The following is a 27,555-nucleotide window of genomic DNA, read 5'->3' as shown; positions in this document are numbered from 1 at the left end:
TTTCTCCCTTTATATTGACAAAAAACCAACAGCTACAAAAAAATAAAAGATATTGACCCAATTCCTGGTGACTTGAGGAGTTTCCAGTTACCTTTTTATATATAAGGATGAATAGACCCAACAAGCGCATCTATAATACAAAGTAAACTATGATTTTATTGTGAAATTCTCATAGATGGAAAATTAAATTGAATATTTATTCTGTCCATTTTTCAATTTACAATAATCTTACCACTTATTTTTGTACCATGTATTTCAATTGTCTGTTTAGTGAAAAATAAACCTGTAATTTCTGGCTTATTTTTAGTTTAATATTTTATCATTAAAGACCCCATGATAAAATGTGTTATCAACAGCCATACCCTACCCTAGCCCCCAATTGAAGAATGCTTGGCTGCTCCTTAAACCAAAGGAAACAATCTCTGACCTTTGTCACCTTAAAATGCTAGTGTCTGCAAGAGACTTTGTTTCCCACAGTAAGACAAAAGCAAAGTCTAGGATTTCGAAGATCCTAGTTAACAAACTTTCACACATGCAAAATTTCACCGAAATAAATATATTATTTCTCCCATCATTCCCATCTAGCGTTCATGTTTTCATTTAATTTGGGGGGGGGGGGAGATAGAATTTCTACAATTAGGGCAATCACATTTCCTGCTTTCTATTCTAATGCTTAAACTCTCCACCAACATGATTCATACAATTGGAAAGAATAAAGTTGACACCTGGAAGTGGAGGCAGGAGGATCAGGAGTTCAAGGGCATCCTTGGTTACAAGTGAATTTGAGGCCTCTTGAGCTATATGAGACATTGTCTCAAAAAATAGGTGCAGTCTGGGACATCATTTAATCCCAGCACTTTTGAGGAAAAGGCAGGTGAATGGGGGAGGGGGAGGCAGCCTGTTGTACATACTTAAGTTCCAGGCTAGCCAGGGCTACATAGTAAGACCCTGTCTCAAAAAAGAAAGGGGAAAAAAGCCAGGCGTGGCGGCGCACACCTTCAGTCTCAGCACTCAGAGACAGAGCTAGGTGGATCCCTGAGTTCGAGGCCAGCCTGGTCTACAGAGAGAGTTCCAGGACAGCCAGGGATACACAGAGAAACCCTATCTCCAATAGCCAAAAAGAAAAAAGAAAGAAAAAGGTGTGTGCGCCATCAGACTGAGCATGAAGAAACACCAGCACTATTACCAGATCACTGCCTGGGAGGAAGCATGGGCTGCTCTCCATCTCTACCACAGATGAGGGAAAAAAGGGTTGCTGGTGAAGCCACTTCAGGTGGCCTGGGCTGGAGATGAAGCACTAGAGTTTGAGTTCCTTGAACCAATGAAGGTGGTGAAGTCTCTACACAGCACAAAAGCTTCTCTAGGTCACTCATCAGACCTATTACTAGAAAGCAAACCCTGGATGCTGTGCTATTAAGATAGGTCTACAGTGCCCTTGCTGCACACACGTGGCTGCTGAGTAGAATGCAAAGCTCTATTTCCCTTTAATCATAGGAATTAAAACAATACTTATCACCATACAGTTTGATATTACTTCCAATAAGTACAATATTTATTAAACATATCTTCAGTTTTGTTACATAGTGTGCAACAAATTACAATATTCTGCAGCCACAAATTATATGCAGAGTATGAAGAAACTATTAATCAGATAGTGTAATCTTTCCATTTATAACTCTACCAGGAAGAACTAGCAAATCAGATCTTACATATAACGTCTCACTAAACTTTATGCGTGGAAACTGACAGACACTGGTTGTGCTGTGTGATACAAAATGGCTGAACTTCATCTTCAGAAGACTAAACCCAACATCTAAACATGCCAATATAAACATCAAAACAAAATATATTCTAACCAACCACGGGAAACGATCTGGTATCAGGAAAGCAACAAGGATTACACACATTATTTTATAAACCAGCACACAAAGGTTTAAAACAGTTCTGAAAATGAAGTTAGCGGTCTTGAGTCAAGGGAATAAAAAAAAAAGTCAGTATTGACCATTTACAATCTCTGACCTTGTGGAAACGGTAAGAATCTGTTGTAGTGCAGCTACATACAGTACAATTCAGGCAATTTTGTTTTTTCACTTGGGTTCAGATTGCGAATTCATTGCTGTGAGAAAAGGACGGAGGCAGATTTTAGCAGCAGCCTCCACCTGACTGCTTGACTGGAGTGCTCTGGATTTTAACATTGGACTTCTCGGCACCACCAGCTGTAGCTCCAGGACCCATTCGCTTTTTAATCTCAGCTGCCATCGTCATGAAAGACTGTTCTACATTCGTTGCGTTCTTAGCACTGGTTTCCAAAAATGGAATTCCAAGGGAATCTGCAAATTCCTGAGAGAATAATAAGGCACAGTGAACAATGGAAAATCCTTCTGACTTAGTCTTCTGAAATGGGAATGGGGGACTAAGCTCACTGGCTTTTACAGGGTGAGGCAGTCCCCATAATTAAATTCAGTGTCAAAGTCAAACCTCATACATACCTTTGCTGTTGTGTAGTCTACTACTTTCTTTGTGGTCAGGTCACATTTGTTCCCTACCAACAACTTGTTGACATTTTCACTGGCGTAGCGATCTATCTCCTGCAGCCACTGTTTAACGTTATTGAAGGACTCCTAGGGAGAGAAGAATGGTGATGCAGTTGCTCGAGGCCACTGCTGCTCTAACTAAGGAAAGAAATCAACTAACTTGAGGTATACACCCCGTCAATGACCCCGTCAATGATAAGAAAGACTCAAAGGCCTGAAGTGAAAAGAGCTTATTTGGAAGGGGAAACAGTTGAAGTTTAATGACAGGCAAGCCCAATTTTAAATTGAAATTTTAAAATATTGTCAAGACCTAGTTTCTGAAACAGTAAAATCCTGTTAAATAAATAAAAGCTGGGTGCAGTGGCACAGCTTTAATTCCAGTACTTGGGAGACAGATACAGACTGAGCTCTTGAGCTCCAGGCCAGCCAGAACTACACTGTGAGATCCTGACTCAAAAACAAACAAACAAAAAACTGGTTATGAAAAACAACAGTATCGCTACTATTATTTGGCCTAGGTGCACCTCAGTGCTGACAATTTGCTGGGCATACAGAAAGCCCTGATCTTAAACCCCACTACAAACAAGATGTGGGATGCGGAAGAGAAATCTTATAAAAAAACAGGTGACAATTTTCCTTGTTTTTTTCACATAAAAATATGCTGGGCATGGTAGTGAATGCCTTTAGTTCCAGTGCTTAGGGGACAGAGGCAGGCAGATCTTTGAGCCCAAGGTCAGGTTTGTCTATAAACAGCCAAGATCACAGGGAAACTTGTCTTGAAGAACAAACAAATTATGGTAATAGATTACATATTTAAAATTAACCAGTTATGCCTGCTTTGGGTGTTTGCTTTACTGAGATGAGGTTTTGCTCTGCTGCCTAGACAGGTCTCAATCTCCTGAGCTCCTGTTTCAGCCTCCCAAGTAGCTGAAGGTACATGACATCATGCTAATGTAGCATTTTCTTTCCCTATTCATATTCGCTTATCTTTTGCTTGTATGGTAAATCTCTTAATTTATCTCCAAATTAACAATATAATTCAGATAGTTCAGATTTAACATTTGCTATAAGAAAATGAGTTGTTTTTATTTCTCGATTAGTAAAAATAAATTTCTAGTCAAAAGTTTCAGGGCTGTTCAAAAGCATTCAAGGGCAGCCTGACCACATAGTGAGTTCAGGTCAGCCAGAACTACACAGTGAGATTGTGTCAAAATCCACACACATACACTACTTTCTACTTTGTTGGTAACATGTAACATTCTCTAGAAACTTACCTGATCTGTCACATCATACACAACTATGATGCCATGGGCTCCTCTGTAATAACTGGAAGTGATTGTTCGAAATCTTTCCTGGCCTGCTGTGTCCCACTATAGAAAACAATCAGAGAAGGCAAACAATTCCATTAAAACATACTTGGGAGAAAGTACAGGAGAAAATTGTAGATTATTAGGATTTGAGATGCCAGCAGTATTTAATGCTTACATTATTAAATTGCAGTATTTAATGCTTACATTATTAAATTGCATTGCAGGTATCAAATATGTTAAAAATCCAGAAGAGAAGATAATGCCTACGGTTTAGCAGGTAGTACTAATACCAAAATTCTAAATTCTTTGAGAACATAAGCTATGCTAGGCTATTCTAGGCTGTTGGTAAAAAATATAGAGTCCAGAGCCCAGAGCTTACTTCATGGCTGCAGTATTTGTCACAGACCAGGCTCGGCCATGCCCTAGGGTAACAAGGAGGTGCTATCTCAGGCTCAGCAAAAATAACGTAAGGAAAATGTTTCTAAACACCTTTAAAATAAAACTCATTTTTCTAAGCGGAGAAGGGGCATGGAGAGATGGCTTAATGGTTAAGAGGATATATTGGTCTTCTAGAGAACCTGAGTTCAATTCCCAGGACCCATACTAAGTGGTTTACCAATGCTTGTAACTCTAGTTTCAAAGGCACCCAGTGCCTCTGGTTTCTTTGGGCACATGCATTCATATACACTTCACTTAATAAAAATATTTTTTAATGGGGAAAAGCAAGCAAGATAGGCCAGCAAAAGCTATGCAAACCTGACAACCAGAAGTCAATCCCTAGAACCCATGATAGAAGGAAGAAACTATAAAAAGTTGTCCTCTGGCCAAATATGGTGTTTAGTGCCTATAGTCCCTGCACTGAGGAGGCAAAAGCAGGGGTGGAACTCTGTGGGTTCAAGACTGTCCTTATCTATACAGCAAGTTCCAGGACAACTAGGGCTATATAGTGAGAGACCCTCTTTCAAACATAAAAATCAGTGAAGACCTGGCCATCATGACTAAACAATAAAACATGAAAGGAAGGGCTGGTGAGATGGCTCAGTGGGTAAGAGCACCCGACTGCTCTTCCGAAGGTCTGAAGTTCAAATCCCAGCAACCACATGGTGGCTCACAACCATCTGTAACAAGATCTGATCTGACGCCCTCTTCTGGAGTGTCTGAAGACAGCTACAGTGTACTTACATGTAATAAATAAATAAATCTTTAAAAAAAAAAAAAAAAAAAAAAAAAAAAAAACATGAAAGGAAAAGACTTAAGAGTACTTGGGAGAAAAAAAAACACAGCCCATCAAGTTGAAATGCAATGGGCTAGACACACAATTTTGCATTTAAATTTTTATAACACCAATTCATGGAATATTCTCATTCTCTCTCTCTCTCTCTCTCTCTCTCTCTCTCTCTCTCTCTCTCTCTCTCTCACACACACACACACACAGAGAGAGAGAGACAGACACATTTTCTTTTTGTGTGTATGTACAGTATGTGTATATAGAGACCTAAGGCTAAAGTCTTCCTGGATTACACTCCACCTTACTGAGGCAAGATCTCTCGGTGAATACAGAGCTCCTGTAACCCAGTGCCTCTGCCTTCCATGGATTGCAGGTGGGTCCCCACAGCTACACAGCATTTTCATGGGTGAATTCTGGTCCTCACATTTACAAGTACTTTATCTACCCGACCATATCTGCAGCCATTTATACCCTTTATACACACAACCCCCAAATTAAAGACAAGCAACCCTAAATCTTCAAGTGCAGACGACTCGGGATGTAGTTAATGCAAACTCACCCATTCCTTTATAGTCTTTGGTAGATTAACAATAAGCATTGAATCCCTGAAGTCCAAGAGAGAAATTTTATTTTATTTTTATGTGTATGAGTGCTTTGCCTGCATGTATGTCTGTGCACTAAGTACATGCCTGTTAGCCACAAAAGCATATAGAAGGCATGGGATTTATTGGGGTTGAAATTATGGTGTGTACAGCATGAGTGCTGGGAAATTAAACCCCCCCCCAGTGCACAGAGCCACCTCTTCACACCCAAAGGGAGAAAATTTTTAAGAAATTCAGAAAAGTTTGTCTCACATACGTATTGTACTATATTTTAGGAATCCCTTTTTATAAAAGGTACTTGAAAATGCAAGACTAACCCGAATTTAAAAGTTTCTAAAAACAACTCCAAAAAGGAATGATCAACTGAGCAAGAAGAAGGGTATAATCACATCAACATGAAAGTTGGATGCCAGCAGAACAATAACTAACCTGATTCATACAGCTTCAAACTGCAGAGAAATTCCATAGAAGTTAAAGGACACTGGCTCCAGCCCAATATAAAGAATGGATAGCCGGGCATGGTGGCGCACGCCTTTAATCCCAGCACTTGGGAGGCAGAGGCAGGTGGATTTCTGAGTTCGAGGCCAGCCTGGTCTACAAAGTGAGTTCCGGGACAGCCAGGGCTACACAGAGAAACCTTGTCTTAAAAAACCAAAAAAAAAAAAAAAAAAAAAAAAAAAGAATGGATAAACTGAAAGTAGCTACCCTTGAAAATGGTGAATTTCCTCAATATGATTACGTAACAGCACCAGATAAGAAAAGAAAATTCCTGTTGAAGATGAAACTGAGAGTAACCTGAAAGATCCTTTCCAGACAAAGGAAGTAACAAAATTAAAATATTTCAAATATACAAATATCCTGTAGAGATTAATGACCACATATGCTATTGATACCTAGGCTGCAGGCTTGAGTGGGTCTTTTCTACAATAGTGTATCACAACATAGCATATCACAGAAACCACTGATCTGCTGTCTCCAAGGTCATAAAGGTAGACAAATAGCAAGAGCCATGTGATCCTCAAAACTAACCCATAAACTAGTAAGCCAGGAGACAGTGCTAGGGCTGGAGCTTAGCAAACTTGTTATTTTTCTAAGTCAAATCAAAAGGCTTGGCATCCCCCAGAACACCAGCACAGAAGAGGCGGAGGCAAGCGGATCTCACAAAGTGAGCTCCAGAACAGCCAGGGATACACAGAGAAACCAGCCTCAAAAACCCAAGAGAAAGAGAAAGGAAAGAATATCAAAACCAAAATAATAATTTTGACTCAAAATTCAGGACTTCAGCACAGAGCAATACCCAATATCATGAAAAGAGCAATGGTCAGCCTTCAGTGTTCCTTTAACTAAGCCTGCCTATAACATACTGATTGTTAAAAACTAAAACTCAACTTAAAACAAACAAAAAACCTATTAACTGTGTGTGCGTACACGCTCTATTTGTGTGTCTGTGTCTATGTGAGTGTGATCATTCTCACTTAGAACAACCTTGCCATGACGCGCACACAGAGGTCAAAGGACAACTTGCAGGAAGTTATTTCTCTCCACATAGGACAAACAGGTCCTGGGACTCGAACTCAGATCATCAACCTTAGCTGATCAAGCATCTGCTGAGCTATCATGCTGACCCCAGGATTACTTTTTTCTTCTTTAAGATCACAGACATGGTGCCTAGACTCATACTAAAGACATAGAAGCATTCAATTGGAGGTGGGAGTGAAGGATGGATAAGGTACTTAAGATAGCGCAGGGACACATGTTGAAGATGGAGAGCTATGGTTCTCCATCTTTGTTCTAATTCTCTGAGCATCCTTTTCTTTTCTTTTTTTAGAGAGTAAAACAAGCATATAAAGATTTTCCTTCCAATAAATTCTGTTTTTCTACAGTTGGAATATATAATCTTAAGAAAGGAGAAACCGCACAGAACGAAAGAGCTATCTTTAAAGCATAAGCAGAGAGGCCCCCCAGGCCCTTCTAACATGCACACACTCAGCAGAGTAGGACACACACAAGATGCCAAGGAACACTCCCTGTCAGACAAGGAAAGCTCAGACTTCTCACTCAATAGGAGAAAAGCTGACTTAATGTGATTGTTAAGTAGAGTCTGCTTTAATTAATAATTAAGTCTGCTTTACAAACAGAATTTCAACATAGGGGACCTGCGATGCAGCTCCATGTAAACAGTGCAGACTTAGCACATGGGAGACCTTGGGTTCAACCCTCGAAACAGAGCATCAACAAGAGGAAGGAAGAAGGAATTTCAATGAGAAACGCAAGCCTGGGAAATGCCTTTTGGTCTAAAATCTGTATCAATGCATGACTCTTAAGAAACTTTATATTCAACTTTGTTAGCATACTAAATACATATACACTGTACATTTACCAAAATAATTTCCAAGACCACTTACTATCTGTAGCTTGATTGTTTTCCCATCTAACTCTATAGTTCGTATCTTGAAATCCACACCAATTGTGCTGATGTAGCTTTCCGTATACGTATCATCCTGAGGGGGAATAGTTAATGAAATCAATGTTTAACAGAGACAATTTGTTAAAGTTTACTTGCATTATAAACAAAGTTTTTAATATCGGGTAATTATCTCACTACAAAATACCAACTAGTTAGAAAGTTTCTTTTTGCTTTGAGATATTTCTCAAGTGTTCTTTTTTTGTTTTCATACATCTGTAATGGTTTGTGTATGCTCAGCCCAGGGAGTGGTGCTATTAGAAGGTGTGGCCCTGCTGAACTAGGTGTATCACTGTGGGTGTAGGCTCTAAGACCCTCATCCTAGCTGCCTGCAAGCCAGTATTCTGCTAGCAGCCTTCAGATGAAGATGTAGAACTCTCAGCTCCTCCTGCACCATGTCTGCCTGGATGTTACCATGTTCCCGTCTTGATGATCACGGACTGAACCTCTAAACCTGTAAGCCAACCCCAATTAAATGTTGTCCTTATAAGAATTGCCTTGGTCATGGTGTCTGTTCACAGCAATGGAAACCCTAACAAAGACAACATCTCTTGGTAAATTCTTTACATGTGTCAGGAAAGGATTTTGTAATTGTCAGAGCTCTCCAACTCCCCGTGAGTTCTCCTAACCGCCAACCAGTAAAGTTCTTGTACTTCATATATCCAATTCATTAACCACAAAACAATGTTCACTTCATTTTCCTCTTAGGGATGTATTCCAGAGTCTGTTTTACATCCTGGTTGAGTTTTTAAATTGAAATTTAATGCATGTAAGGATCCCTCATTTAGTGTGCAATTCAGTGGTTTTTAGTAAACACATAAAGTTTTACAATCATTGTTTAATTCCAGAATATTTCACTATCCCAAAAGAAACTCATTAGCAGTTTATACTTTTCTGTTTCGGATCATGGCAACCAAACTGTTTACTATCCATGGAGCTTTCCTAGAGAACATTTCACAGACATGAAAATCTTGCTGCTAGCTTGTGCTCAAACATGAGCCTCCTACTCAGACTTTGCAATACTGAGATTACAGGCACACCACATCTTACTCAGATTAATAAGTTAGTTTTTTTTTTAAATATATTCCTTTATTAAGTTGGGCATGATGGCACACACTTTTAATCCCAGCACTCAGGAGGCAGGGATAGGCAGATCTCTATGAATTTAAGGTCAGCCTGGACTATAATAGAGAGTTCGTCAAAGGGTACATAGTGAGACCCTGTCTCAAAAAAATTATTGTGTGTATGTGTATAGACATGTGCATGCCTAGTTTGTACATGCGGAGGTCATAGGACAGTCTTTGATAGTCAGCTTTCTCCTTCCACCCTGTTAGTTCTGGGGACAGAGCTCAGGTTATCAGGCTTGGCAGCAGGCATTTTACCTACTGACTCATTTCACCAGCCACATCTTTTTTTTTTTTTTTTTTTTTAAACTAAGTCCTTTTTGGCAGCTGAATACAAGCCCATTGGTACATTCTGTTTGTGAAAGAATTAGGTAGTTTCCATTTGGGGGTCATTATCATGTTGCTTGTCAATTTTTTTTTTTTTAACCAGTGTTTCTTTTTTGTAACTTGCCAGTAATCTCAGTACTTGGGGGTCTGGGACAGAAAGGTCACTAAAAATCTGAGGCCATGCTGGTCTAGGAAATTAAAGGCCAGCCAGGGATACTCAGTGAGGCTCTATTTCAAATGAAAGAATTCATGAGGGCCCCTGAAATGGCTCTGAGAGTAAAATTGCCTACAATCATTGAGTTTAGCCCCGGGACCCAAAAAGTACAAGGAGGGAATCAACTCCTACAGTCTTCTGACCTTCAGCCTGCTACTGTGCTTGTCTGTGCTCCCACCCCATGTAAACATACACAGAAAAACAAGTAACTGGTTGTGTGTGTGTGTGTGTGTGTGTGTGTGTGTGTGTGTGTGTGTGTTTGGAGACAGGGTTTTTCTCTGTGTAGCCCAGGCTGTCCTGAATTCTCTCTGTAGACCAGGGTGATCTCAATCTCACAGAGATCCACCTACCTTTGCCTCCCAAGTGCTGGATTAAAGGTATGTGCCACCATATGGAATAAGTAACTATTTTAAAAGAAGCTTTCATTAAAAAAAGAATTTCAAAATTGGGGCTGGAGAGATGGCTCAGTGGTTAAGAGCCTGGCTGCTTTTCTAGAGGTCCTGAGTTCAACTTCCAGCAACCACATAGTGGCTGACAACCATTTTATAATAGGATCTAATGCCCTCTTCTGGCACAATGGTGCACGTGCAGTTAGAGCAATCACACATAAAAATAAATAAATCTTTCTTCTTTTTGTTTGTTTGAGACAGGGTTTCTCTGTGTGGCCCTGGCTGTCCTGGAGCTCACTCTGTAGACCAGGCTGGCCTCGAACTCAGAAATCCGTCTGTCTCTGCCTCTTGAGTGCTGGGATTAAAGGCGTGCACCACCACGCCCGGCTTTTTTCTTCTTTTTAAAAAAAAAAAAAAAAAAATCCAGAATGGATGACTGATCATCACAGAACTGTAAGGCAACATCTAAGATAATTCTGCGATGATGGCCCTCAACTATGACATAAACTACCAGGCAATATGATAGCCCCTAGCCCCAAGTGGCTTATGAAATGAGTAGCTAAAATTTAAAGTTAAAGGAATGTTTAGTCAATTACAATATGGCTGAGTCTTTCTTTTCAGGTCACTTTCAATACAAGCCAAGCATTGCACCTTGCTCTCCCCTGTATGGGAATCTCAGAGTCTACAAAGAGCACTAGATATGAACGTTACCATCATGCTGCACTGCATTTCTTTCTTGGCTTTTTCTTTTCTTTCTCTTTCTTTCTTTTTTTTTTTCTTAACTGACTTCAAGCCCAAAGTGATGTCCCTCCTTCACCTCCCAAGTGGAAAGATTACAGGCATGCACTACCACACCCAGCTTTCCCTTGAATTTCTTTTAAAAACAACATTTAACAGTCCAAGATACCACTGGGGGTGGGGTGCATTATTTGGGAGCACTTAGGCACTTTGATATATAAACTCTGAAAGAATTAACTATATAAAATTGTTTGATTTTTTTTGTCTAACTAAAACAAAACAAACAAAAAACACTGCATTATTTGTATAGCTAAGCACACCATTATTTGTAAAAAGTATTTTAATTTCAACTTACTGCAAACCTAAGGAGAAGGCAGGACTTTCCAACCCCAGAATCGCCAATCAGAAGTAACTTGAATAAATAATCACTGCAAAAAGAGAAGGAAAACCACATTAATAAAAAGCATGTTGTATTGTAAGTTCTACAAGAAAGCAAAGCTAGTAAGCAGCGGCTTGCTATGAAGACTCCAGGTCCTGAAGAGGCCAATAGCAGCCTCGATACACAGCTGAACATGTGACTCACGCAAGTGAAGTAGCCAATGCCACCATGGTCGCTCTGATGAGTGGACTTCCTCTTCCAAAGAAAAAAAAATAGGAATCTCATATGATTCCTATTTTTAGGGGACTGAAGAGACTTAAATGCTAATCAAATCCCAGCCCCCTACCCTATCAGACAGGAGAAGGTTGTGTTCCACCCAGTAAAATTAGCCCCTCCTGGCTTTGTGGCCCATTCCTATAATCTCAGCAAGCACCTGAAAGGTAGAAACTGGAAAATCATGAGTTGTAGGCAAGCCTAGAATACATGAGACCCTCTCTTAGCAACAAAAGTCTCTCTTTCAAATTCTAAAACCAAATGACTCACTATGCAGAGTACCCCTCCAATGAAATAATTTCTATGATCCTTTCCTGGATCTAGGTCTAATGTCCCCTCGTATGGCTGGATGGTGAAGAGCACTGGCTTCTCTGGCAGAGGACCCAGGTTTGAGTCCCAATACTCCCAGGAACACCATTCAGCCCCAGGAGTTCTGATGCCCTCTTCTGGCCTTCCAAGGCACTGCATCACATGGTACACATACATGCAGGCAAAACACCCATATATATATTTAAAGCATCTGAAAGCCTGTATTTTGAATGCTGAACTCTAGAAACATAATAAAAAGGTTACCAACATTTTAAGCTTATTGAAGTAAGTCTTCAGAGACCTGACAAGTAGGTTCTGAAGCTAGAGATAATAGCTATGGATAGAGAGCTCACCTAGCATACACACTCCATATTAAATCCCCAAGCTGGGCACTCAGGGGTCATGTTGGCTCTTGAAGCCCGTCATGGTGACAGGCCTCTAAGGGGCCAAGGTAAGACTGCTAATCTACATGGAGAGCTCCAGGCCAGCCTAAGCTACAGGGTTAAGACCTCATCAAAAAGGGTAGGAGGGAAACTTGCTAGACTCTGATTATACATCTATTCATCAGTGTAACCATAATGCCTAAAATGAAAGAGAAATTTTTCTAAAGCTTTTTTGTTGGTGCTGTTTTGATTTAGCTTTGTTTTTTATCACTATGTATCTCGTGATGTCCTGAAACCTGCTATGTAGATCAGGCTGTTTTCCAACTCAGAGAGATACATCCAGACTCCTAAGAACTGAGATGAAAGGCATGAGACATTACTACATCCAGTTTTCTTTTTACATTAACCGTGTGTGTTCATGCACACACCAGATGGAGGTCAGAGGACACCTTGCAGGAGAGGAGTTAGTCCTCTCTACCATGCACATTCTAGAAAATTAACTCAAGTTGTCAAGTTTGATGGACAAGTCTTTACCTACAGAACCAACTTCCTGGTCCAGAAATGAGAATGCTTCAAAGAGAAACTTTAGTTTCCCCTTTAGCTATGCCACTACTGGGAACATCAGAACCCAGGGAATTGAAAGATCCTCCAGGAATCTCATGCTCGGAAAAGAAAAGCACTGAAGCCTGGTGCCAGCACAGTTCTAGCAATTTCTCAGACCACCTTGTAGGATGAGACTGAAGGCAGATAATAATAGGCAAGAATTCACCTTGACAGAGACTGATTGGTTGCATAGAGAACTCTGGCCGGCCCTCTACTTAGACCTCAACCTCATGTCAGAGTACTAAAGAGGGACTCAGGGTGTTGCTCGCTCTCTTTGCCCTTCTTCCCAATGTGACACACTGAATAAATGTCCCCCCTCTCTGCTTTTTGCTATTAATTTGGCTCTTTTGACTGGCTTACCAAAGAGGAATGGCTGAACCTAGCTTCCTGGGGCCACCCATGGCACAGGCTTGATTTTGATTCCAGTATCACCACTGCTAAGACTGACTCAAAAACCACCACTAAAAGTTATCTTTCATGACCTGAAGGCAACAGAGTATCTGTGCACTGTCGCCTGAAGGAATCTCCATCCTCCCTGAGCCTCACTACTCCCACAGCCTAAGCACTTTCAAAAGAACACACCCCAAAAATCAAGACTATATTTTCAGAAGGTACACTTCATTTAAAAAACAACTACTTACCTATTAAAATTAATTTTATTATAGAAAATATAATCTCAATGTAAGCAAGATATACAACTTTTAGAGATAATTATCTTCAGGACTATTCATAAATTGTTACCTCACTATTCACATAGCAGTATGTATTATTAAACATCTTTTTGATTTTACCTGATTACCACAGTATACTTACTCCTAAATATATCTGAGCAAAAGAATTAAAAGGATAAATCTAAACTGCTGGTCAGCAGTAAAATAGAGGTCATAGAAGAAAATAAAAAGCTTTTTTAAACAAATCAGTACTGGGGGCATAATAGCTCAGTTGGCAGAACACGTGTCTATCACACATGACACTCTACATTCAATCCTCAGTACATTATACATAGTTGCACGCGCCTATAATCCCTGTACTTGGGAGGTGAAGACAGGAAGATCAGCCTGAGATCATGAGACCCTACCTTTAAAACAAACAAACAAACAGTTTCAGGGCTGGAAATGGCTCAGTGATTAAGATCAATGGTTGCTGCTCCAGGGTCCTAGATTAGATGCTTAGAACAAACATAGCAGCTCACAACCATATGTAACCCCAGGCCCAGGGGATCTGACACCTTCTGGACTCCAGGACACTGCATACACATGGCAAATGGGCATACATGCAAACAAAACACACACACACAATAAAATGCTTTCAGTAAAGGAGGGCTAGGCATGTATAGCTTAACAACAAAGTATTTGCCTAGCACATGCCAAACCCTAAATTTCATGTCCAGGCCTTTTATAAAATCAAGAAGAAACACAGACAAGCTGCCAAATTTGAGATTTCCAATTTGACAGAACAAGCATACCCTCCACCAGATGACCTGAGTCCTGTTACAATACAGGACTGAACTGGGCCACCAATGATGCCGGAGGTGTCACTGCTTGTTTTTTTTTTTTTTTTTTTTGTTTTTTTTTTTAATTAGATATTTTCTTTATATACTTTTTTTTAAAAAATTACTTATTATATATATATGAGTACACTGTGGCTGTCGTCAACACACGGGAAGAGGGCATTGGATCCCACAGCAGATGGTTGTGAGCCACCATGTGGTTGCTGGAAATTGAACTCAGAACCTCTGAAACAACAGTCAAGTGTTCTTAACCACTGAGCTCTCTCCAGCCCAGTGTCACTGCTTCAAGGTCAACTACTCTGGTTTATTCAGCACAATGACAAGGATGGAAGATACATAAACACTATTGCTAGCTATAGCACTGACCTTTAAAAAAAAATCACTTAACATATTCTAAAAATTGGCAAATATTATTTTTGAGCATGGAGTTTCAAGTAATTCAAAACCATTACAGAAGCTGGGGTTGGTGGTACATGCCTGTAATCCGGCACTCTGGAGGCTGAGGTAACAAGATTGCCACCAGTTCAAGACCAGCTTGGGTTACCTTGGAGATCTGTTATCTCAAGACAACAAAACAAAACCACAGGCAGCCAACCAAAACTAGAGGTAATATTAAAGAACCTAGCTCCTAAACCATAAGTGTTACTAGCAAAACCGTGGCATGAGAAAGATAATTTATAATCATCTTTACTCAGGTTTTTTAAAAAGATGTAAGAGCAAACTTTTAGGCTCTCTCAAAGGCAAAGCCAGAAAAATTTGAGCCACAAGCACATTTTGGATTATAACTTAAACAATAAATATATAAATTATTCTATTGTGGTATAAATGGTTAACTAAATAAACTAGAGAAACAACTCTTCCTCATAGAATTTCCATGCACATACAGAAGGAGACAGAAACAAGTACAGCACCAAGAGGAAAACCTGCAGGTGAAGTTAAAATTAGTAGACAGAACTTAAGAGAAAAATAAGGTGTTAATGTGGCTTCAAATTCTATCCTCCTGAGTATTTATTGCACTGGTGGGTTTTGTTGTTGTTTGGGAGGAACTTCTTATGAAATAGGGTCTCATATAACCCAGGCTGGCTTCTGACTCCAAATGAAGCAAAGGCTGCCCAAGAACTCTTCATCACCCACCCTGCCCAAGAGCTGGTTTTACAGCCATGCACACCTGTCATTACATTGCTAGTCTTCATTGCTAGTCTTAACATATTCTATCCAATAACTGCTTTAAATCCTTCTCCCCTGGGAGATGGAGCTGCACTCAACATTACAAATCTGGTCAGTGTCTAATAAAATAGAGAAAGGGGGGAAGGGGGAAAGGCACTTGAGAAGGGCATTAGTGTTAAAGGGCACTAGCAGTTCTCCCAAAATAAAGTCATTTCCAGTGTGGGCAGTTATAAATACAACAATGTTCCAATAACAGCATCACCAGTAAAATACCATACTGGTTTACCATTAGACTTCTGATATAATGCAGTGAATAGAGAGAGCACTGACTTCTGTGGCATTCTCCCAAAATCTAGAACCTTAATCTAGTTATAAATTAACCAGATGAATTCATTATACTTGTAATTCCAACACTTGAGAGGCAGAGACAAGGATAAAGCCAACCTAGTCAACTCCAGATCAGAAAGGGCTACACAGTAAGACCCTATCTCAAGGGGGGAAATGGTGTGGCTGGAAGGTGGCCCAGCAGTGAGTGACTGTCTTGCAAAAGACTAAGGCTCTGCGCCCAGCACCTACATGGCAGCTCACAACAATCTGTAACTCCACTCCTAGGAGATCCAACACTCTCTTTTGGCCTGTGCTGACATCAGGAACACATGTGGTGCATATATATACATGAAAGTGAAAAACATACACATAAAATAAATATAAAGGAATCTTTAAAAAACATAAATGTAAAGTAAGAGTCAGTCGGGCTGGTGAGATGGCTGAGTGGGTAAGAGCACTCGACTGCTCTTCCTAAGGTCAGGAGTTCAAATCCCAGCAACCACATGGTGGCTCATAACCATCCCTGACTCCTTCTTCTGGAGTGTCTGAGGACAGCTACAGTGTACCTACATATAATTAATAAATAAATAAATAAATAAATAAATAAATCTTAAAATTACTTATAAAAAAAAGTAAGAGGCAGTCTAGGCACATTTCAGAGACATCCAGATCAGGGCTGAGGACAGCTCAGTAGGAAGAATGTCTGCTTAGCATGCATGAAACCCTGGGTTTAATCACCAGTACCACGTTAACCCAGCCTAAAGACACATGCCCATACTGTAATCCTAGCCTAGAGAAGATAAAGGAGGACCATAAACCCAAGGGCATACACAGCTAAATTGTGAGGTGAAGGCTAGCCCTGAGTACAAGAAACCTATCTTGGGGCTGGAGAAATGGCTCAGGGATTATTAATGTCACATACTGCTCTGTCAGAGGATATGAACTTGGCTCACAACCACCTGCAACTCCAGCTCCAGAGAGATCCCATGCCTCAGTCCTCCACAAGCACCTACATTATATTTAAAACACTTCCACACAGATATACATAGATAGAGATAAAGTAAAAAAATTAAAATAAATATGGGACTGGAGAGATGGCTTAGTGGTTAAGAGCATTGGCTGCTGTACCAGAAGACCTAGGTTCAATTCCCAGTAATAAACAATGCAACTCACAACTATGAATAACTACTTCCAGGGGATCCAACTTCTCTGGCCTCCACAGGCACCAGCCATACACATGATATAGAGATGTGTATGCAGGTAACACACCCATCCACATAAAAAACAGATAAATACATTTTAAAAATAGGAACCTGGCCGGGTAGTGGTGGCGCACGCCTTTAGTCCCAGCACTTGGGAGGCAAAGGCAGGCAGATTTCGAGTTCAGAGTTCGAGGCCAGCCTGGTCTACAAAGTGAGTTCCAGGACAGCCAGGGCTACACAGAGAAACACTGTCTAGGAAAAAACAAACAAACAAACAAAGGAACCTGTCTCAAATAATAATTGTTGACCAGGCGATGCTGGCACATGCCCTTAATCCCAGCACTCTGGAAGCAAAGACAGGAGGATCTCTGTGAGTTCAAGACCAGCCTGGTCTACAGAGTGAATTCCAGAACAGACAGAGCTACACAGAGAAACCCTGTCTCAAAAAGAAAAAGGGAAAGAAAAGAGAGGGTTGGAGAGATGGCTCAGTGGTTACGAGCACCAATTGTTCTTCCAGAAGTTCTGAGTTCAATTCCCAGAAACCACATGGTGGCTCAAAACCATCTGTAATGGGATCTGATGCCCTCTTCTGGTGTGTCTGAAGTGTACTCATATACATAAAATAATAAGTCTTAAAAAAGAAAAAAAAAGAAAACAAAGAACGAATAACTATCAAAATCATTAAGCCAAGCACTTGCCTATAATCCTAGTACTCTGGAGACATTAAAAGAATGTTCTCCTACAAGTTTCCAGCCTGCTTCAGGCCAACAATGGCTAAGATTGCAACATAACATAAGCAAGATCCTGTCTCAAAAAGACAAAAGCCTAGATCATGAAAAAGGAGAGACCTCAGAGAACAAAGGTAACTAATATGACATAAACAGAGCATGGTAATCTGGATTGAATCTTAGGCCAGAAAAAGAACATTAGTGGAAACAGTAATGAATCAGAATTTAAAATTTTTCAATTATAAAATAAAAATAAAAAAAACAGCCAGGTGGTGGAGACTCACACCTTTAATCCTAGCACTTGGGAAGCTCCGAATTTGAGGCCAATCTGGTGGTCTACAAAGCAACTTTCAGGATGGTAAGGGCTACACAGAAAAACCTTGTTTTGAAAAACCAAAAGGAAACAAACAAACAAACAAAACCCACCAAACCAAACAAAAACAGCACAGCACACTTGTAATCCCAACACTAGGGAGACCAAAGGATTGCTGTGGCTTCTTGTCTGCCAATCTGGCCAAATCAGTCCTTTTCTTTACATGAAACTAAATACAACTTTGACACTAAGTCTCTGGAACTGAGACTGACTTTTTCAAAATACTTACTAGCATCCAGGAATTATACACTGGATTTTAGTATGGCATTTCATATCTATCTTGGTCATACTCACATGGCCCTCTCTCCTGCTCCTAAGGGTCACTGATCCCCTTCAACTAATCCTCCCTCTACTCCCATGGGGGGCGGGGTGGCGAGGAGGGATGGCAATGAATTCCATTAGGGTTGTTTACAGGAGCACAGGCACCTTGCCAGTGGCTACTCCACTGAGGAAAATGTATCTTCCTCCTGCAAATGTCCCTGAGTATTCTTAGAGAAGGCTGTGTTGGAGAACCCTTGATAATCCATGACAGGAAGTCAATGGTTCGAATTGTGGGAAGGTTCAAATTGTGGGAAGGTCTTGCATAGTGTTCATGGCTGCTTCAGTTCAATGGCTTGCTTCCATGATTTTTCACTCTCAGAAAGACTTCACAACTTCTAAGGTCCCAATAAAAACATCCAATAGACAAGAAAGAGAAAAGCAAGACAGATACACTTAACTTAAAACACTTAGGAAAAAGACCAACCTACAGTATTTAAGAGGTCAATGGGGGTGGGGGGGCTGGAGAGATGGCTCAGTGGTTAAGAGCACTGACTGCTCTTCCAGAGGTCCAGAGTTCAATTCCCAGCAACCACATAGTGGCTCACAACCATCTGTGATGAGATCCGATGCCCTCTAGTGGTGTGTCTGAAGACAGCTACAGTGTACTCATATACATTAAATAAATAAATCTAAAAAAAAAAAAAAAAAAAAAAAGAGGTCAAAGGCCACTTAAACCTAACTATAGATTTCATATTCTGTGGCTGCTGCCGTCTCTACATTTTAAGACTTAGAACTGGAGTTTACAATTTGGCCTCAGCCACAGACATGCATACACCAATAGACATAAGATAAAACTAACCCTTTTTAAATGTGTGTGTGTGTAATAAAAACTTCTCCATGAATATTTAAAGTAGATGTTTATCTAAATGTTATCTGGCTTAAATTTTAAAATTTTAGGGTTGAGGGGACGCACTTGGAGGTCATAAATTCAATCCCTGTTGGCACGAAAAGCAGAGTTTTTTTGTTTGTTTGTTTGTTTGTTTCCCTTAAATTATATTCTAGGGATGCTGAAGAGATAGCCCAGGATTTAAGAGCACTAGATGCAGAATGTTCCAGAGGATCCAGGTTCAATTCCCTTAATTCCAGATCCAGGGGATTCAACTCCCTTTTCTACCTTTCTCTAACACTAGGCATCCATTAGGTGCAGACAAATATGAGGGAAAAGCACCATAAACATAAATACTAATTTTTTAAAAATTAATATTATAGTACCAAAGCACCAATTTCAGCCCCAACTTCTACAGGAAAACAAGAATAGGCTAACCACTCCCTTCTCCTTAAAAGGCAAAGGGAGCAATTTACCAATGTCTCTTACCAAGAAAATCCAATGTGAAATTCAGACAGAGTAATAAAAAGTAAGTAACGCCTAAAATAGCTCACATAACGGCACTCAGGTTTTGTTTTCTCTCCCTTCCTTCTACTCTTTTTTTCTCTGAGAAAAGTCTTATCAGCCAGACTGCCCTGCAACCAAGACTGGCTTTAAACTCCTGACTCTCCTGGGTACTGAAATTTGCAGCCTGAACATTTTGTAAAGACTCCAAGCAGCTGCCTGTCAACCTGACAATTATAGATAGTGATGCTCTAAACACTTAAAAATCACATTCTACACAGTAAGAGTCCTAATTACTTTTCTTCTTCCAATTCTCCCCAATGGTTGGAGTATGGAATGACAGAGGCCATCTGTCTGGCATGTGCAAGTACTGGATTTGATTACCAGTCACATACACACTCACAAACAAAACAGTAAAAAACAACACTCTACTGAAAACTACATGAAAGCTGGGAATGATATTAATACACTGTCAGACAGATAATTGATTAGCCCAATTTTATACTTAAATACTTAAAAGGGAGAGGCACTTAATTGAAACAGCTCTAACCATTTCAGAAAAGCAAAGTACTACTGCTTAGATTTTCAGGGAATCTGGAGTCTCATTTTAAAGTGGAGGAGGGATGGGAAGAAAAGATCACCATCATTAAACTGCTCTGCACAAGCTCAGGGATGGTTGCTCACTTTTAATCTAAGCATCTGGGAAGTGGGCATTCAGTCATTCCCATCTACACAGTGAGGTTTGATTTGGTTTAGCTTTTTAAAACAAAGCCCAGGCTGGTCTGGAATTCACTATGTACCCCAACCTGGCCTCAAACTTCAGGCAATCCTCCTCCTTCAACCTCCCAAGTACTGGAATCACACAATGAGCCACCATACTAAGCTACTTTGTCACTTTAATTAATAAACAAGCCTGATGACTTCAGCTCAATTCTTAAGGCCCACATGGTATAAGGAGAACCTAGCCATTTCTGTGAAGCCCAGGTGCTAGTGAGAAACCTTGCCTCAAGAAAATAAATGAAAACAGGGGCTGGAGAAGTGGCTCAGTGGTTAAGAACACTGGTCCTTCCAGAAGACCCTAGTTTGGTTCCCAGCAACCACATGAGAACCTACAGCTGTCTGTAATTCAGAAGACCTCTTCTGACCTCCTAGGGCACTGCATGAACACAATAAGGGGAAACACACACATAAAATAAAATAATAAAGGTAAAAATAAATAAAATGGACGGTTCCTAAGGAATGAAACCCAAGGTTGACCTTTGACCACCAAATGCATGCACACATGTATACATGTACATCCACACTCATACAAATTCAGCTTTGAGTACACATAAACACACGAGTTTAAGGCCAGTGATAGAGCTCAGCTGGTAGAATGCTGGCCTTTTAACTACATCGCAGCACTTGGCAGGTAGAGACAGAATCAGACGTTGAAGGTCATCCTCAGTTATAAAGTGAGCTTGAGGCCAGGCTGGGATCCTTGAGACTCTGTCTCACAATAAAAAGTAAATAAAACTTCCCTAGAAACTAATAGACTATGACAAATACTTCTTATATGAGGCTAATATTAAGTCTGTGTTTATTTCTGTCTATCTCTCTTTCAAGACAAAATCCCTATGTAGCCGTTGACAGTCTGGAATTCACTAATGTACACCAGGGTGGCCTGGAACCTTCGGTGACCCTCCTGCCACTGCCTCATGTGCTCAGAGCACAGACTCCTACACCCCTGGCACTGTTTAGTATTTCAGTGTGTTAGAATAATCACTGCCTGCTTCACTACCTAGCTCTGAAAATTAAATCTTGGACTAACAACATATCTCAGTGCCTACAGCCAAGACTAAAGACAGTACGATGATCCCCGGGACCCGAGTATTTGTAGACAGAGATAACTGATTCTTGCAAGTTGCCCTTTGACCTCCACACAATCACTGTAGCGTCACATGCCCCCTCTCTAAACATACAATAAGTGTAAAAAGTCAAAGCTTTCTTCAGATCTCCAGAAAAAAAAGGTTTTGGCCCTTTCTATACACTGTACCACAGTTCAGATCACACTTTCAGTTAAGCAAGTGATTCAGACATTACCCTTAATTCCTGTCATAAAGATAACAAGCTTTAGCCGGGCGGTGGTGGCGCACTCCTTTAATCCCAGCACTCGGGAGACAGAGGCAGGCAGATTGCTGAGTTCGAGGCCAGCCTGGTCTACAAAGTGAGTTCCAGGACAGCCAGGGCTATACAGAGAAACCCTGTCTTGAAAAAAACAAACAAACAAACAAACAAACAAAAAAACCAAAACAAACAAAAACATTTTTTTTGTTTCTCCCAAATTAGTTTTCCTTCAGATCATAAAAAATGGGGGGCGGCACACGACACATACAATGAGACAAGTTATAACTTAATCATTATTGATATATTGCTTGTATTTATGATAGTAATAAAATATCTATCATCACCACTAATCTTAAAGCAAGTTTCATAAATCCTTTCCTCAAACTCCTGGACAATTTATTACATAGACTAGAATGCAAATATAAGCCAGATACTGGCATACTTGAGAACTCAGAAAGAATGACTAAATGACTGTCCATTCAGGACATGGTGACTCGTATCTGTAATGTCAGCACTTGGGAGGCAGAAACAGGAAGACTGCTGAAAATATAAAGTCAGCCTCATTTACACACAGGGTGTTTCAGTAGAGCTGGGATGACATCACAATGAGATCTTGTCTTAAAACTAAGGGAGGAGAAAAAAATTCTTCTTGCTATTTATTAGCCATTCCTCTTCCTTTTCCCTCCTGAAAAGCCTTCCGTGCTTCACTTCTATGCTAATAATTCTCTTTTTCACCCTGCTTGTTTAGATTATTGGGGGAGGGATATATGTGGAGAGACCAGAGAACAACCTGCAGGAACCAGTTCTCTCCTTCCAAAGATGGAACTCATAAAGGTGGCAGATGCCTTCGTCTGCTGAACTACCTTACTGGTACCCTGGGGTAAGTTTCTTACTTGTCTCTTCTATAACAATCTTCCAAAACCCAACAGCCAACCAGAACAAGTGACTCCCCTAAAACCACACTGATCTGATCCATGTTGCACATCTGCATGCAGTATCTCCTAATATTTGACATGGATAGAATCTAGTCTGTATGTTACATCACAGGCCCCTTGAGGCTAAGGCTCACACTCCGAAGTCCAAGCTTACATTAAAATGATTTACTCTACTTACAGCATGATCTGGATGGAGAGCTGTCCAAAACATCTTTTATGTACTCATGAACCACACTACTTACTACTTTAGTAGGCAGTAAAAAATGACTTTTTATACTACTTTATAAAAAGAGAAACAACGTCTGAGTAACATCAAATTTTTGTTGCTTAGTTAAATCTCTTACAGTATTAAAAAATAAACACATAACATGGGCTGGAGAGATCAAGTAGTAGTTAAGAATATGTATTGTTCTTGCAGAAAACTCTAGTTCCATTCCTAGCATCCACATCAGCTGGTCACAAGTACTCTTAACTCCAGCTCCAGGAGGTGTCTCTAACCTCAGCAGTCCTCAATCTGTAAGTGGCAACCCCTTTGGGTGTCAAAGGACCCTTTCACAGGGGTCACATACCAGATATCCTATATCAGCTGTTTACATTACAATTCATACAGTATCGAAATTACAGTTATGAAGTAGCAATGAAAATGTTATGGATAGGGGTCGCCACAACATGAAGAATTGCATTGAAAGGTCGTAGCATTAGGAAATTTGAGAAGCATAATAAAAATACTTAAATACACACCTAACAAATATAGGAATCTCCTCAAATAGAACAGGAATTTCAAATAGAAATTAGAAACCTTCCTAATATAACAAATTCATCTTCTTTTTGGTTTCCACAAAAATCTAATTAGGACCCCCAATTCAACTTTGCTTAACTAAACTAATTTTGCCCTGGGAGAGGGGCTGCAAACACAGCACCTGTGTCTCCATGTGAACTGTTCCCAACTTTTTCAAGTACAGAAGCCTGGCCAAGCACATAGCTCTGTGGATACAGTGCCTATCTGAGTTCAATCCCTGAAGCCACAAAGGAAGAATAAGCTCCCAAAAGTTGTCCCCTGACCTCTGAAGCAAGCAAGGTGACACCTGTGCACCTGCAATCACAGGCATCACACACACAATAAAAAAAAGTATGTAAAATTCTACCAAGATACTAAGACCTCTGCTTAACACAAACGGAAAAACCATTTCAGTATTAAACCAGTCTTAGAAAACCTGAACTTAGAATGTCTTTTGCAAGAGTCATGTGACACGCACATGACAAGTCAGCCGAGCTGATGGTTGGACCTTTCATGGGGGCACACTTAGCGGTAACTGACCAAAGCAACAAATAAAGCCCAGCTTTTACGGCAATAGTGATTTCTCTTATTAAAAACCAACAAAAATCCCTCTCCCTTAAAGATTTCTGACACTAAAGTATAATAAAAATGGCATCTCTTAAAGTTATTTTCATATATGGAAACCATAGGAGAATTTTGGGTTCAAAGAGAGAGCCTAACAATGTCTATCCAAGAAAGGAGAAGCGCAGTTCCCATGAAAGGTGCCAGGTGTGTCACATCTGCTACAGTGACTTCTTGAGTAAGCAAGAAAAAGGAATGCATTAACTTTTCATGACACGTCATGGAACCTCATTTCCTATCTACAGGCATTCAAGCAGGTAATCTAAAACCTACATACAACTCTATCATCAAAGGCCCCATTAGTTTCTTTTCAAAACTGTCTGCAAACTTGTACTTTAACTTGGTGGTACCAGGAAGACATTTCTAGTTTATTTTTAGTTCAGTTTTGTTCTTCTTTTTCTTCTTCTTAACCTACTGGAGACAAAAGGTGACTGGGAGACTCATGTCTCCCCTAAACCAAAAATTTCACAAATGTCCAGGATTTTGTAAGGGTCACGTCTCACAAGTCTCACAGAACTCTCCCAGGAGACAAGCCCAAAAGAAAACTAAACATTATAAATAGCTCCTCACCATCTCCTCATCCCCCTCAAGCCCACGCAGTCCCAAGAAGCATCCATATTACCTAAAACCCAACAGGGAGAGAGCTCTAACAAGCTCGGGATTTACAAGTAAAGCCGACGCTGACAGCTCCGCAGAGCCGGCGCAGGGTCTGACAGTGCCCTCTAGCAGAGCTCTCCCACCTACCTCCCCTTAAAACCAAGTCCTCCTCCAGCCGTCACTGCCTCCAGAGACGCGCCCCTCCTGGCTACTGTCCGAGGCCCTCTCCCCAACGCCCAGCCGCGGCACCTAGCTCCCCGCCGGCTGCGGTCGGGACCCGGCCCGCAGGCCCGACCCCTCCCCGCTGCGCTGCGGCCCTCGGCCTTCAGACAATGGGGCCCTCAGGCTGCTCCGTCTCCTTCGCCCGGCCGACCTTCCCGGCGCTGCGCAGCGAACCTCCCGGCGGCCCTCACCCCCGGCCGGCCGCTCTCACCCCGGCCCGCCCCGGCTCTCCTGCACTCACTATTCGGGATTCATGCTGGACATGTCACTGCAGCTGCCGCCGCCGCCGCCGCCACCACCGCCCTTGCTGACGCAGCCGCCGCCCCAACTCTCCGCGCCACAGGTAATGGAAAGGGAGGAATGAGCTAAGCTGTTCCGGTAGAGCAAACGTCGACCCCACTCCGACCCTTAGAACACAATCAGCAGCCGCCGCCACTCAGTGATCGCTTCCACCCAAAATGGCCGCCGGCGAACCAGGAACTGGGGAAGCCTAGGCCAAGGGGCCTGGCGCGGCCCAGAGGGCGGCAGCGTCGCGGGGCACGCTGGGAAAGAGAGTCATGAGCACACCGCGCGCTGGGCAGCCCGACCGGGCCGAGGGCTGTCTGCACTCAGCTTCCCACTAGGCCCCGCGCCCTGAACGCATGCGCACTTTCGAGCTTGTAGCCCGCCCCGTCCCGATTCCCTCACCCCCACACCCCGCCCTTCCTGCTCCCCTCCCCGCTGGCCTGCTGGCTAGGACTTCGCTCGGACTCCCCCTAGCGGATTGGCTAAGGCCGACCGGGCTGTGTTGATGTCATCAGTGAGACGTGGCAGCAGGGCGAGTCGGTGCCCCATCGGGAGGGGAGGAGGAAGGAACTCGGCGGAGGGCGGTGCCGCAGCAGAGGGGGAGGGGGCTCCCAGGAAGCCTGGGACAGTGAGGAGGGGTGGAGACAGCTTGACGAGCTCTGCTCAGGCAAGACCACAGGGGCCATCACCATCAGGGTCTGAGGCTGCTCTAAGGACAGCAGGAAACTCAAGCGGCCTCTGTAGACCTTGCGCTTTCTCACTCACCCGACTCCTTCTCTAATTTTTTTTTTTTTTTTTTTACCGTTTTACTCTAGCAACTTGATGTTGCAATAGCTGCAAATGGACCCTGTTCTAGTCTCTCTTCTGCTCACACAGCCAGATTTCCCTGTCTGAAACTGCTCCTCCATCTCGACCTCCAACCTTTAACATTGTGCTGTTGAGACACAGGCTAAAGTCAGCCTTAACCAGTCTTCTCCTCCTACTTGAGGCCTAGACTTAAAAGTTGAATTGTTTTCCGGGATAGGGTTGGGTTGGGTTGGGTTGTTAAGTTTTGTTTTTGTTTTTTTTGAGGGGGGGGGGTTGCAGTTGCTTTTGCTGCTCTTTGTTTTTTATTAGTACTAATTCTGTGTCCGTCTGCACAACTGGGCAGTAATAAGTATTTTTTTTTAAGCCATGAAACTCTTCAGTACGGACTCCAGAACTAATATTAATACATTTTTTTAGACCTAATGGTGTCAACTTTAATCAGCTCAGGAATTTAAATCTCCGCTAAACTTTAACGCATTATCTTGCGTTATTTATTACAAAGGGCATAGTATAATACACTGACCAAAGTTTATCTTCCAACTTGTTCTAAGCAAGAATATTATCTCCTGGGGCCAACTGTAGATTTACTTTTAATTTCTGAATTTCTGTGACATCAAAATATGCAAAAGAGGCTGTTCTCATGACTAACCATATACTCAGAACATATTTACACATCCCTCTGGCGTTCCTCCGTGTGTCCTGACAGCCTCATCAGACCACACATACATAGTTTTGGGAGTTTTCTTGTTATTGTCTGGGTTTTGGTTTTTGGTTTTCTGAGGCAGAGTTTCTCTGTGTAGCCCTAGCTGTCCTGGAACTCCCTCTGTAGACCAGGCTGGCCTCGAACTCAGTGTTTCCCTGGCCTCTGCCTCCTGGGTTCTTTTCCATACTAACTTCTGAAATGACCCTAGATGGAGGTTTACAGCCCTGGACCCTAAAGCCCACCATACTTCCTCTTATCATTTCACAGAATAAAAACTCTGAAGTGTCCTAAACTCAATTTTTCAAGCAAAAATTTTGTTGTTATTGTTGTTTTGTTTTGTCTTAGGATTTATCATGTAAGCCAGACATAGCATGCCTTTGACCCCAGCCCTCAGGAGGCAGAGATGGGTGCTTCTCTGTGAGTTTGAAACCAGCCTGGTCTACATAGCAAGTTCCAGAACAGAGCTACATAGTGAACCTCTGTCCCAACACCCACCCCAAATCTGTCATTTAATTTTATGTATGAGTGTCTCTTGCCTGTGTGTGTATGTGTGTGTGTGGTGTGCCATGCATGTGCCTCTTGGCCTCAAAGCCCAGAATAGGGCATTTGATACTCTGAAACGTGAGTTATAGTTGGTTATGCTGGGTTCTGGGAACTGAAAACAGG

The 27,555-nt window shown here is 41.5% G+C and overlaps 1 protein-coding gene and 1 long non-coding RNA gene across 2 annotated transcripts; one reads left to right on the top strand and one right to left on the bottom strand.

The window, feature by feature from the left end:
• Window positions 1–131: 131 nt before the first annotated feature.
• On the bottom strand, window positions 132–25,576 carry Rab1a (RAB1A, member RAS oncogene family). Its single transcript, NM_008996.4, has 6 exons — window positions 25,336–25,576; window positions 11,286–11,358; window positions 8,080–8,175; window positions 3,809–3,904; window positions 2,490–2,621; window positions 132–2,340 (listed from the first exon to the last, which is right to left on the bottom strand). The coding sequence occupies exons 1-6, from the start codon at window positions 25,356–25,358 to the stop codon at window positions 2,143–2,145; spliced, it is 618 nt and encodes a 205-aa protein (NP_033022.1). The 5' UTR covers window positions 25,359–25,576; the 3' UTR covers window positions 132–2,142.
• Gm51885 lies at window positions 3,904–8,631 on the top strand. Its single transcript, XR_003949644.1, has 2 exons — window positions 3,904–4,121; window positions 5,280–8,631. It is a non-coding gene; the product is annotated as a predicted gene, 51885 (long non-coding RNA).
• Window positions 25,577–27,555: the final 1,979 nt, after the last annotated feature.

Source organism: Mus musculus, chromosome 11 (genome assembly GCF_000001635.26).
Source record: "Mus musculus strain C57BL/6J chromosome 11, GRCm38.p6 C57BL/6J".
In the NCBI taxonomy this organism is placed as follows: Eukaryota; Metazoa; Chordata; class Mammalia; order Rodentia; family Muridae; genus Mus; species Mus musculus.
The sequence above is the reverse complement of the archived record's forward strand: the minus strand, read 5'-3'. Positions and strand labels throughout refer to the sequence as shown.